Source organism: Diceros bicornis, chromosome 4 (genome assembly GCF_020826845.1).
Source record: "Diceros bicornis minor isolate mBicDic1 chromosome 4, mDicBic1.mat.cur, whole genome shotgun sequence".
Lineage (NCBI taxonomy): Eukaryota > Metazoa > Chordata > Mammalia > Perissodactyla > Rhinocerotidae > Diceros > Diceros bicornis.
Window position 1 is genome coordinate 84188077 of NC_080743.1, and position 13497 is coordinate 84201573.

The following is a 13497-nucleotide window of genomic DNA, read 5'->3' on the forward strand; positions in this document are numbered from 1 at the left end:
AGCCCCCAGAGACAAGAAGTTTCTGGTACTTCGTTAGAGCAGCTCTAGGAAACGAATACAACAATCGACATAAAAACAGTCTCGGATGGTTCTTCTTATGGTATTGTCCGAAAAGGGAGCTGAAAATGGGGGGCTCTAGTACTCAGTCAATGACAGCCCTGTGAATCAATCAACAAAAAGGGCGCCTAGGTGGATCTGGGGCTGTCATGGACCACAACAGGACTCTGAGCCCTCGGGGTCAAAATGGGCCCGATGTTCTTTCCTTCCACACTACCCTTGCATTTGGGGCTGCTCATGCCAACCTGCACCGCGATTACGCTTTACCTGTTCTATCTTGCCAGAGATCTCCAGGGCCTCCTTGGCTGCATTCTTTGCCCTCTGGGCGTCGGCAGCAGCACTGCCCAGGGCTACTTCTGCTCGCTTGGTCTTGTCACTGGCATCTGCAACCTTCTGGCTGATGTAGGGGAGTCTCTTCATGGCCTCTTCAGCTTCTGTTTTTCTATCTCCGACCTGCAGGTCAAACTCTGAAATGAAGATAAGCAAATGTTGCCATGAAGATGAAAACTAACTTATAGAACTAACTGACTTATAGAACTAACTGACAAATGAAGATGAAAGGGGCCGAAATATTTAAGAAAAATTCTGGTAAGAGTGTTGTTACTGCCTGGGCATGAGAGTGTGGGAAGTTGTGGCTGTTATTGCTTTCTTATCCAGGAGAAAGCATCTCAATGGAGGCACTGAACAGGCGATAATTAGTTCTTTGCTTAGAGAAATTGAAAATCAGCGTGCCCTGGGTCCCCACCACTACAAGAGTTTTAAGACCCCAAAGTGGATCAAAAGCAGATGGAATCTTTGAAGCCCAAAGTTTCAAGCCAGAGCCTTAAATACTAAGCTGCCAATGAGAATAGTTGGAGGTTGGATAGAATGAGTAGAGAGGTACTTTCTGTGAAGAAAATCCCAAGGCTATAGGGATGTTTCTATTTTGTTCTTTAGTGAAGAAGTCTTAAATTTTAGCCAGATCTCTACAAGGTACAAACCCAAATTTCCTGGACCTAGATGCTGTGACAAAGCTTACTCCATTACTACCACTAAGCAACCACATTGGTTCCATACTGGAACCAACCGTGCTACAAAAGAAAAGGAAAAATATCTGTCTGGTAGTGGGATGTTGGATCTGTGAGAGACTTTAGGGATCACTTACTACAACCTTCTCTCTTTAATGAGGAGGAAATTAGGGTTGGGAAAGGCTATGTGACTTGTCTATGGTCACACAGCCAGCTCAGCCTGGTCACAGCAGGGATCAGAACTCAAGCCTTCTCCCATCTAGTCCAAGTCTTTCCATTACATCAAATATTAATGAAATTTTTTTCTTTAGAAAGATATTTATTAAGCATCTATTAATACCCCAATATATCTATCACTTACAGAAATATATGAGGATTCAAAATAAACCAAAGTCATGGTTATACCTTTAAAATACTCAAGTGACCTAAACCATGAAATACTCACCTCTGAGATTCTTTAAGATATTCTCAACTTCATAAAAAGTGGCATTGCCCATACTTAGTGCTTCTTGGGCTCTGCTTTTAGCAAGGTTGGCACGAGAAAGCAGCTGATCTGATTTCTGTAAATAGGCAGACAGAACAAGATTAGAGTAAAATGTAACATACACCCAGGAAGTGCATTCCTGTCAGCAAAATCACTCCAACACATTTCTCTTCATGTCAACAGAGGGCTATAATTCACTTAACAGTGTAGAGGTGCTGTGGCAAACCCCTCCACAGTCTGGGACAGAGCAAACTTCATAACCCAAAGAAACCCAAAAGGTTCCTATATAGAGAATAGTCTCAAACTCTAGTCCATTATCAGGGAGAAGAATAGTAATGCAAATCATAATTTAAAACTCTAGATACTTCCTGAAGCCAATCTAGTAGACAGAGCTAGACCAAAATTGGACCAGGAGGCCTGAGTCCTATTCTTAGATTTGAAGCCTGACTCAGTGGGTGGAGCTGAGCTAATTACATTAAAGCCTCTGTATTTCAGTTACTTCTCCCATAAGCAGCGGTACCATGACCTTTAGAGTGTTTTCAATGATTCCTCTTGCCGTATTTATTCACATGGTAGGCATTCAATATGTGTTTGTTGAGTGAACAAATTAACAAAAGGATACCTGTCTCCCATTCTTTCCATTCTGTAAGAGCTGCTGGGTTTCTTCTTCCCAGTTTCCCAGATCACTTTGCACACGCTTGAACTCATCCATATGCTTAGTCACCAGGCTTGAGAGAGAATCAGCTTTTTGTCTGATCCTCTTTGCTTCTACCTGTGAGCCCAAAGAAATGAATGAATCTGACTTTCTGCTAACCAGTTACCACATCAGCCTTCTTAGGACCCGACATCATTGTTTGAGAATAACAACAATCCAGCCCAGAGTCTAACAGTAATGAGGCAATGTGCCTTATGAAAGTCAGGCAGCAGATCCCCCAAGCACCAAACAGGTTTTGTGCCTGTTTTATTTTTTTCATTATTTTACGCGTTAGTTTATACATACATGGGAACATTTTTGTGGGAATCACTGTGAGTGGTTTTTGCTGTAGATACAAAGCAGAAACTTCTTAATCTAATAAGTTTGGAATAGTTAAAGGAATTGATGACAGAAACAATGCAAAACTTCTCAGAAGAACAAAAGTCTTCTGAGTGTCTGTACATAGAGATGTACCATAGGTTGGATCTAACTGTAAATATCAAATTTTATCTATAACAATTTCCCACAAGTTTCAGTAGTCCCCAGAATTACAGAAGAGATATAAAACTTCACCCACTAATAGGTTCGGAATGTGAGCTAAGGCTTTTTCAGAGATCAATATTGGGGTTTAAGAAGAAGAAAATGGATAATGAGAAGGATAAATACTCTTCCTAATCCAAAGCAAGAAAGGTCAACGTGGCGGACAAACTGCATGATTGAACGATATTATGGAACCCCCAGAGAAGAAAGCATTACGGCCCTTCTTCTGTACATCAGTGCTGAGGCTAGAGGCCCTTACCTGAGAGGACTGACCATTGACTCCCGGAAGCTGAGACACGGAATTGAGAAGGCGGAGACTATGCTGATAAGACCCATCTGCTTCCAGGTCCGTTTGAGTGGCCTCCCTAGACAACTGCTGGGCCAGAGACTTGGTTTTTTCCAATCTGCAGGTGGGGGAAGAAAGAGGACTTTGAGCATTCACTCTTTTCATTAAAAGCAAAAATTCACCCTGTTGTTTTAAAAGTACATCGTTGGAATTATCAAAAGAACCAAATGAGGTTATGCGTCAGATATGTGTCCCTCTCCACAATCTAAACATAAGCCTTAAAGTTTATACAGGTTAGGTCAGAAAAATTCAACCCAGGTTTCCCATTTCTTGATAATATAAATATATTATTTTTATTTTTATTTATTTTTTTATAATTTTATTTATTAATTTTTTCCCCCAAAGCCCCAGTAGATAGTTGTATGTCATAGTTTCACATCCTTCTAGTTGCTGTATGTGGGATGGCGGCCTCAGCATGGCCGGTGAAGCGGTGCGTGGGTGCGCGCCCGGATCCGAACCGGGCCGCCAGTAGCAGAGCACGCGCACTTAACCGCTAAGCCACAGGTGCCAGCCCCCTAAATATATTATTTTTATATCCACACCATCAGATGGCTTTACTCATATCCTTCAAACACCACAGAGGGTGACCATATCTCCAAGTATGCAATCTCTCAACCAAAACACAAACTTTACTTGTATTTATCAATCTTTTCTTCTTTCAGCCTAAAAGGTATCTGCTTTCCCCCAAAGCAATACTCTCATTCTCTTCTCCCTCTTATTAGTAATATACTTTTAAAGAAACATGGCACCTGTCAAACGTGGTTTGCATTATACCCTGGGATGATACAGATTATATTGGTCCTCGTGAGGACCCGTTGAAACGTACTTTCCCATAAGCCCTTGCACCATGGCGCCGTCCAGGCTGCCGCTTCCACCTCCGTCACCCAGAGCGTTGCGCGCCAGTGATAGTGCTTGCTCAGTTTCCTTTGCCAGTTGCTCCATGTTACTGGCTGACTCAACGTGGCTGAGAGATTAAAAACAAAGAATTTAAGTTTTCATAGAAAAGGGCTTCCTTTAGATCTTTTATTTAAATGAAGGGAGAGGAGTAAGGGAACTGGTTTGGCTAGAAAAGCCAAACAGAATTAACCCTGATTAGATGGAATTAGAGGAACTATCAAGAAGCAGAAGGTGTTCTAGAGAAGCAGCCTCTTGTCATAGACTTTCTGGGGACCTTTTCTGTTTATGGCATAATCAGGGGAAGCCTGGGGTGGGGGATGGAGATGAAAATATTGGGTCTGTAAGCTGTTTTCTGCAGGAAGAAACCCCTAGGTTTTATTTCATCCAGGATCCAACTCCCTTCTGACTTATGCTGCATGTCTAAACTGGGCCATCTCTAGGAGGGAAAAAGCCTGCCATGAGAAGTCCCCTAGATGCTTTTGTCCTCCTGGTTCTAGAAAGTGATAAAAACAGGCTCAGGTTTTTCTCAGGTTAAAAACAGGCAGCTCATGCTACAAAAACACAAGCCAGCCCCCTTCTGCTTACTGAATTCCATTTGGGATTAGCAGAGCCTGACACCTTGCTGAGCACTCTGCTATGAGCAAACCTCTCAACATGGTAGGATTTATAGTCGGGCAAGGACTGAGAAGCTGCATTGGGGCCCTGCAGAGCTGGTTTTCAGGGGGGAGTTCCCCCTCTGCAGAGTTCGCCCCCACAGGCTAGCAAACAACTTGTTGCTACTTGTTCCCAGGCTCGGTATGGGAGCCTGGGAGTCCCTCAAAGCTGCAGAGCGATGTTTTCCAAGGGCTAATTCATTTCACGGGGCCAAGGAATCACATCTGACATACACCAAAGCCACACTGTGAGTCATAGGGAAATCTGAGAAAGAAATACCCCCACCCCCAACTCCTGCCAAACAACCATGCCCAGTGGCCACCTACATACACTAAATGCCAAGTGGTTAAAAAATGGCTTCAAGGCAGGCATGGCTGCAAAGGAGCCTGGAGGTAATGAATATGGTGCTTAGGTCCTGAATACCCTACAGTTTTGTTCAAGTCTGGCCTTGCAGAGATGATCTGAAGCAGAGGTGCCCTCTAAAGCTGCTCACCTGTCTGCCAATCTCATGGCCTCCTGAGCCAGACTTTTAAACCCATTTGGCCCCACGTAGAGTTCTGAAGCAGGAAGGTTCTGTGGAAAAAGGAGAATTGGTTAAGGCTTTGCACTTGGCCATGGCGTCTAAGCAGGTTCTATGTCTGTCCTGTCAGAACCACTTGTCATTAGCCACACAGCATTCCACACCCTGATACATCAAGAGTCCCTAGTCACCACAATCATTACATTAAAAAAAAAAAGTATAGACAAAAATAAAGTAGAAATCTAGGCTCAAAAAAGTCTATAAATAGATATAGATGCATTTAAAAATATATACGTTTATATTTTCACATGTATTTAAAGTCCAGTAGAATATGTATCGAGTTTCAATGGTGGTTATTTCTTAGTAATGGGATCATAGGGGATTTTTATTTATTTTCTAAATTTTCTACAATAAACATTATTTTTGTAATAAGGAAAAAATAAATATACATTATTTTTTAAATCCTTCATTTCCTCAGCGTAATATCTGATTATCTTCCAATTTCCTCTATTCATCGCCTACCCACCCACTTAACTTATTGTCACCACTGCCTTTATTCAGAAAGGGAAGAGCTCTCATTCAAATCTCTCCCTCCTACCACACTACAAACTACATCCTTAAGAAAATTATACTGGCAACAATTTTTTTCCCGTTTTAAGAACCATGTCTTCATTGGGCTCCTTTCTTCCTTCCTTCCCTTTTCATTTGTGCTTTTGTTCATTCATTCATTTATGCAGCAAAAATTTATCACAGACACACACTGTGCTATGGGCTGAGAATGTCAATATGAACAAAATTAAATCTTGCCCTCTGGGAGATAGCAAGCTAGAAGATATGCAGAAAGGAAGGAGAGGAGACAGGGCCAAGATGAGGATACGGTTAGCAAGAAACGAACTAGGGAGAAGAACATAATGCAGTAAGATGGGAAATAGCAAGAAGCCAAAGGATGCAAAGAAGAGGGGTGACTGTTTGAAGGAAGAGAAGTCCAACTATCTGCCAGGTAGACCAGAAAACCCGAGACAGAAAGTGAGCCAGTGATGCCTACAGGTGCGTCTTCCCACACAGCAGTGACTCTGAGTCCCTCAGCTAAGCCAGCACCACCTACGGTGTTCTGCAGGGAAGCCTCGCTTTTCTCCAGGCTCAGGCGCATCTGGGTGATGAGCCTGCGAGTATCCTGAACTCGGTTCTGATGCTGACTGCCCAGGGCCCGAACTCTTTCCACAGTCATCTTCAGGTCATCCAGGCGGTTCCGGTAGCTATTCTCTTGACTCCTTGCCTTGGCCAACTGGAGATTGAGGGATCTAATAGCACCTGAACACCAACAAGAAAAGGGAAGATGAGCACTTTCAGGGTCAGCATAGAGTATTCAAACATAATGGAGGGTTGAAAAAGTGAATTTGGCTTTATGGCAAAATGGTAAAAACCCAATACATGAATGCATGCAACCGCTCTTTTATCTCCATCATTCAGGTCCAGGAAGACAGACAATCCTTCCACCTCTGCAAGGGCTAGTTAGAGACATCTGCTGAACTGATACCTGCAGAAGATCCAATGACCTAGTCTAGCAATGCTTTCTGGGACTATAAATTGTCTTCTGTCTGAAGGGAAATTGGCCTTGATCACCTTCTGAAATCTGGGCTTCTCTCAGAATGTCCTGAAGGGCCTGCTCAGCCTGCCGCATCCTGCCTTCCAGCTCTGTGTTGGGTACGGCTCCACCGCCACCTGGAGCCTTCGAAATCAGGGCCTCCAGGCTCTGGAGCTGCTGCATAAACTGATCCATCTGAAACCACATGGGAAAGAGGATCAGAACAGATGGCAGAGACCATGGTCAAACACCAGCTACTAGGAGATGAGAGCTAAAAGCCCAGAAATGCTTGGCATGTCACGGTAGTTAAAAGTTTAGATTCTAGAACCTAGACTCTCTGAGTTTGAATTCTGGCCCCACTACTCACTAGCTGTGTGACCTTTCTTAATCCATAGATGGGGATAATAATAATAATACCTCATAGACTTATTTCTTGGACTAAATGAGTTAATATTTCTATAGTGCTTAGAACAGTGTCTGGAACAAAGAAAATGCTACAGAGGGCTGGTTTAATAGATAAATTTTTTTAAAAGGTTGAGTTTGTTCTACATTTGGGGTTCTGTTTGTGCCCTTTTCTCCTCTACCCCTCACCCCAGCAAAATAATAATAATTAACAACATCAATTTCATTCTTCTCTGGATTTTGAATGAGAAATTTCTGGAGGCCATTCCTGTTTGGACAGCCTCAACACCTTCTGGACTCCTCACGTCTCTTAAATGTTTATGTTTTTCTTCATCTGTTCTACAAGGACATCTCTTGGAAGAAATTCAATGGCAAATCATAGTGGAAAGAGCACTAAACTCAGAGTCAGGGGACGTGGATAGGATTCTCAGTTCCAGCTGGCCATGTGATTTTGAAAGACTGCAAATTTTTTGAGACTTTCTTTGCTCAGTGAAAACTGAGGTCAGAATGCTTTTTCTCCCCATTTGATTAAGTATCATGAGTACCAAGCAAGACAGTATCTGTAAAAGGGGTTTTGAAAATGGTAACCTGAAGTATTATTACTATTCTACAGAATTCTTTTTAATACAGCAGTTTTTAAAGAAAGAAATAGTAACCCTCACCTCCATCTCCAGGACACTAGTGGGGTCCTAGATCAGTGACAGAACCACCAGTAGACATTTAAAGATTTTACTCGTGGGGTGAGAGTTGGTAAGGGAAGCATGCACACCTGAATCGTCACTTCATTATAGCAACCTGGACAGCTGGTTGATTCTTCACGCTCACAGTTGAGGCCACCAAAGCCTGGCTTGCAAACGCAGCTGCCATCACTTCGACACTCCACAGGCTCCGAGCCCACTGGGTTGCAGTTGCAAGCTAGAGACAAAAGACAGACAAATAGGAAGTATTCATATCAAGCTAATTCCAGAAACTGGAAGTATAGCAAAGATAAAAGGAAGAAGTTCAAATCACCAAGGGCAAAGAATCCTTCCAGAATTCATATTGTGTCAGATTCATCTCTTGGCCATATGCCTCCAAGCACATCCTACTACAGACAGGTCTTAGGAATCTCGGGCAGGTTTGTTTGGTGTGTGGGTGGATGAAGAGATATTAAAACAGTCCATTGTTTCTGGTGGCATTTGTTTTCTTCCTCCTATTAAATTCTAAGCCTGTTGGATATTCTGTAGGTACTCTGGTTTTGCTCACAAGGAGAATAACATTTCTTCTGGGCCTATTATGTGCCAGATGTATACGTCTCCCTCTATTTTACAGATGAGGAATATGAGCTCAGAGAGGCTGAGGAACCTATCCAAGGACACACAGCAAGTAAATAGTAAGCTGGAATGAGAACCTGGAAAGAGCCAATGCTCTTTTCCTTCTGCTCTGCTGCCTTTGATGTAGGAAATGCAGTAAGAAAGCAGTAGCTTTCTTCATTCAGTCAAACTGATTGAGTACTACTGTGTGCCACATTCTGTTCTAGGAGCTGAGGATATAACAGGGGGTGAGACACTGCTCTGATGGGGTTACAGTGATTTTCTGGGTTGCTCTATCTTCGGTGCTCGCAAATCACTCAGCACATAGTGATATGATCACATGTCTAAGTACTGTCCTTACTTCCTTACGTATTCGTGTGTCTTCCTTATTAGCATGTGAGCTCTTGGGGAGCTGGGGCTAACGTATTCATCACTGTAACCTCAGTATCTAGCTCCACTTTGGGTACCTGGTAGGTGCTTGACAAAAGACAGTTGAGTGGAGAAATGTGTGGTCTAAAGCCAGTGAAGTCTCTATTAGTAGCGCCTTATAGCTAGAATTATATAGTTTACAGTGTACTTCCTATGTGCTATTGTATTTTATCTTTGCAAGCACTTTGAGTTAAATATTATTCATCCATGAGGAAACAGGCTCAGAGAGATTAATTGGTATAATCGGCATAATACAATAGGTATGTTAAAAAAAACTGGACTTGAACTCAGTCCTGCTGATGTTGTGTGGCCTCTTCCTATCATGGGTACTTTCTAGCACACCATAGCTAACCTAGAGGTTGGGGTCAGGGCAGGGGGGATTCGTGCCCCTGGGTAGAAGCCCCAGGTTGCACAGAGGTCTTCTGGCATTTCCAGGGGTGGAGATTCTGGTGAGAGTGGGAGGCTCTGGGCTCCCTGCAGAACTCCTAAGGAACCAGAAGTTCTCCGGTCTGGGACCCCAGAGCCACTCTGGACCTTATAATAAATAAGGCTCTGAGTTCTGGGCACCAGGGCTGGTCTGGGACCTTACAACTAAGGGGTGAGTCTCTGGGCAGGTCAGCTCCCTAGAACTGAACTTGCCTGTAGAATAGAAATGTGCAGAGATTTGAAAGAAGGGCTGAGCAAGAGGACCGATCTGCACATTCACGCTTTGATCTGGAGCAGCCCTTAGGAATGCCCCACGATAGCCGCTGCTTTGAAGCCGAGTCTTGTTAGGAGAAGTTTGACGGTTACCTTTCTGTACGTCAATTACACTGACTTCCTGAGAGGGTCTCTTAAACTGCTTTACAGCCCCCTCCCCTCCCCACTTCAGTGTGTTCAGGCGTGGTCTCCTGCCATTTATTACTCTCCTATAACAGGTTTGGCAGCCACTTCCCTGCCTTCCAGCCTCGGGATTGGGCATAGGACGTGGCCCCATTTTATCTCCTCTTCCACTCAGGAATGTAAACCTGACCTTTTTCACTTCTCCCACCCAGCTTTAACCCATTCAACATCCTCCAGCTCTGTCCTCCAGAGCCCTGCTGCAGGGGAAACTGGTCTTAAGACCTTTGACAGGTGAATGGTCCAGGCTGTTCACAGGCCAGTCGGTCAGAGAAACCAAAGGAGCATCACAGTATCACCTGCTGTTGGCCTTGCTGATTTGTGTGTTCTGACCTGCACACACTAACAAGGTTACCTGTATACACACACACACACACACACATACACACACACACACACAACCATACAACCTGTCTGGGGACGCAGGCCTACCTCGACACTTGTCCGCTGGGTTGGGAGCCAAGGGGTCCCCGAAGTAGCCTGCTTTGCAGTGGTCGCAGTGGACACCGGCTGTGTTGTGGATGCACTTCAGACATCTGCCTGTGAGGCGGTCACAGTTCCCAGAGGCACTGGGGTCCACATTGTTGTTGCACTGACATGGCTGACAAGGCCTCACTGGGCCACGTTCCCCGAAGGGGTCCCCAAAATAGCCATCGGCACAGAGCTCACAGCGGGCACCTTGGAGGAACAAATGGCCAAGCCCAAGTGGTCATCCACTGGCAGCAAGACCAGATGCAGAGGTCTAAATACAAGCCGCCCTCTAGAAGCACTTCCCACCCCGGACCCCAGAACAACAGCCTCAGGAGCAGGTACCCAGGGCAAGGGATGGCTCTTCCACTCCTGGTGGCCACGGACCACACAGGCAGGGATGCTGGCTGCCAGTTAACCAGATGAGGAGAGGTCAGATTTAGAGCAATACCACCAAGGCTGCTGCTGAAGAATTAACTCTTCTTTCAGACGGAGCAGCAGAGAGATGTGACATTTAAAAAGTCACTGAGTTTTCCTTCTTTACCTTGGTTCATTTTCAAAAACTTAGTTAGACCATGTATAATGTCTGAAAATGTCATGTCCTAATTACAAATCTCCTGAAACAGCTGTAGATGTTTTCTCCCCGTACATTCTACCCTTCCTCGATGCACCTCACCTCTCAGGCATCAAAATATTCTTATCTTTAGAATGAGCCCATTTAGATTAACCTCAAGTAATTATAATTCCCTAGACATTCCTTGGGATAGAAGCTGTTTACACAAATTCACGGCATCAGGACAGGGTGAAGCAGGTCGTCAGGCTTACCAGTGACCCCCTGGGGGCAGTTATTGCACACCACCTCCTCTGTCTCGGGCATCACGGAGCAGCTGAAGCCATTGTGACAGGGGCACGGCTTGCAGCTTCGGGGGTCGTGTGGATCATTGTAGAAACCAATGGGGCAGTCAGCACACTCAGGGAAGTCAGGATTTTCATCCCCTGAATAACAATCTCCTGGGAGGCAGACAAATGAGCAGGGTAAAACCATACACTTCCTTTAGTGTGGAGGATGCATGGGGGTCAGAGCTTAGTCACTCAAAGCCTTCCTTTCTGAAGCTTTCGCCAAAGTGTGTGAGCACTGGCATTCATCTTTTGCCCTAGTACCATCTCTAAACACGGCCACGACGCTGACTCCACCCTCACTCTCCCGTGTTAAGCAGACAGACAGTTCCCTTACAATCCATAACTTAACACTGCTCCCCATCCCCCAGGGCCTGACGCCATTTGTTGGCACATCCATTCAGGCTCAGTCATCGCCTTTGATCTCCTTATACAATTCTTGCAACTCGACACCGACTCCCCTACCCACCACTGAACCGGGACCAGGACCGCCATTTCCTGTAACCTAGCACCTTTATCACAACCTTGTGACATTTCCATAATGAAGAGGATTGAGTGTAATCAAGCACCATGTCCATCTTCTCTGACTCCAGCCCTACTTTCCTTAATCCTTTCCCATTTCCCAAATGAGTTCAGGCACGGCCTTTCTTCCACAGCGCTCTCTCTTCCACAGGAAACCCCAGTCACCTGGCTGCACCCCCAGCCACCTGGTCCAGGTGCCATTTCACTCACCTGTGTCTGGATCGCAGGCCCCTCCCCCCTGGCAGTTACACGGAATACAGGTGCCAAACGGTCCCAGTCTGGCTGAATCTCTTTTGTAGCCAGCAGCACAATCCTGGCAGAACTGCCCCTTGTACCCAACAGGGCACACACATTGTTCAACCCAGGGTGCTGGGGCTCCGGAAACAGGGCGGGCTGAAATCAAGGTCACGTTGTCAATGTACCCAGTACCTACGATAGAGAGAACAGGTTAGAAGTAGCAAGTGGTAAGGCCTAAAGATCTAAAGTCAGGCTCTCTGGGATCTTGTTTTTCTTAACTCCCTGTCAAAAACAGGTGTTCGGTTGCTATGCCATGCATAGAGGTACAGCAGTCCATCATGACTGAGCACACAGGCTCTGGTATCAGAAAAATCAGGGTTTGAATTCTGGCTCCACCTCACTAGCTGTGTGAATTGAGTAAGTCACATAACCCCTCCATGACTGTGTTTCCTCAACTGTAGAAGAGAAGTAACAGTGGTATACACTTCCTATGTTTGTTGTGAAATTAAATGAGACAATTTATATATTATAATGTGCCTGGCACAGAGTAAAGATTCAATAAGTTGTTAGTAAACACGTTTTCTACTTCCTGCTTTCTTTGCTGCATCAGTGAAGTAGAAATGGTACATGCCAGCCATGCTTCCTTTTTACATGCGTGCTAAAAAGCTGAAGGAACTCGCATTTAAATAAGTCCAGTTGGGATTAGGAGGACCCAACATGTGAAGTTCGATAAAAGGAATTAACAGAATACATGATGATGTCCGAACATGGTGGCACCAAGCATAATCCCAGAGGAAAAGCTACTCAAGGAATAGAGGGCTGTGTTGTAGATGCTATTTCCTAGCTAAGGGAATGTCCCATTTGCTGTAGATTATCTTCTTCAAATAACCAGCTTTCATCTAAATTCGGAGACTCTTAGCAAGGTAGCATCATTCATTCTTCATTGGTGATGACCTCTTTCTAGAGAAACATTCCTTTCTTAAAGCTTTTTCTAGATTTGATCAGGGACTACATCAAAACCATCAAGTAGTTGATCTACTTGTTTGGGGACTGTCACCACCTCAGAGAGTTGGAAAAAATTAAACTAAAACCTAAGAAGAGAGACTTTCGTTTCTCTTAGTCACTTACTGTATTCTCCATAGGTAGCTCGGATCTGCAGGGCTGTGAGGTTCCGCAGTAACCTCCGATACTCAAAGTAACTCAGCTGGGGGCTCCAGTTACTGCTTGGATGTTCACTTAATCTGCATGATTTAAAACCAAAAGCTTAAAATCCAATTCTTATCAAATCTCATAATTCATATACCTGATACAAATTATCCCTGAGAATGTGGGAACAGGTAAGCCCCTTCGAAGTCCTGCTGAGAGGGGCTAAGGATGGGTAGACATCTTCGCAGGCGTGAAATTGGAGCCTTCTCACTCCATGGGGACCACAAGCCCCATAGGACATGATGGAGGGCATCCCAGTGTAGGAAGCTGACCTCCAGGGGTCATGGCATCCAGTGCTGGTCCAGGTCATCAGAGACCACCTTCTATTCTCGGCCACACAAAACCTAATATCAGAAACATCCCTGAGCTCTGATCCTCAAG

General features: G+C 44.7%; 1 protein-coding gene across 1 annotated transcript in view; it reads right to left on the reverse strand.

The window, feature by feature from the left end:
- The window catches only part of LAMC2 (laminin subunit gamma 2), a 51219-nt gene that overhangs the window by 4435 nt on the left and 33287 nt on the right, over positions 1 to 13497 (reverse strand). Inside the window, exons 9-21 of the mRNA XM_058539904.1 lie at positions 13039 to 13151; positions 11884 to 12102; positions 11080 to 11265; positions 10219 to 10464; positions 7956 to 8101; positions 6823 to 6979; positions 6305 to 6510; positions 5173 to 5252; positions 3955 to 4092; positions 3042 to 3186; positions 2171 to 2320; positions 1510 to 1624; positions 325 to 524 (exon numbers count right to left, since the gene is read on the reverse strand). Coding sequence (XP_058395887.1) covers positions 325 to 524; positions 1510 to 1624; positions 2171 to 2320; positions 3042 to 3186; positions 3955 to 4092; positions 5173 to 5252; positions 6305 to 6510; positions 6823 to 6979; positions 7956 to 8101; positions 10219 to 10464; positions 11080 to 11265; positions 11884 to 12102; positions 13039 to 13151 — 2101 coding nt within the window. The remainder of the gene's footprint in view (positions 1 to 324; positions 525 to 1509; positions 1625 to 2170; positions 2321 to 3041; positions 3187 to 3954; positions 4093 to 5172; positions 5253 to 6304; positions 6511 to 6822; positions 6980 to 7955; positions 8102 to 10218; positions 10465 to 11079; positions 11266 to 11883; positions 12103 to 13038; positions 13152 to 13497) is intronic.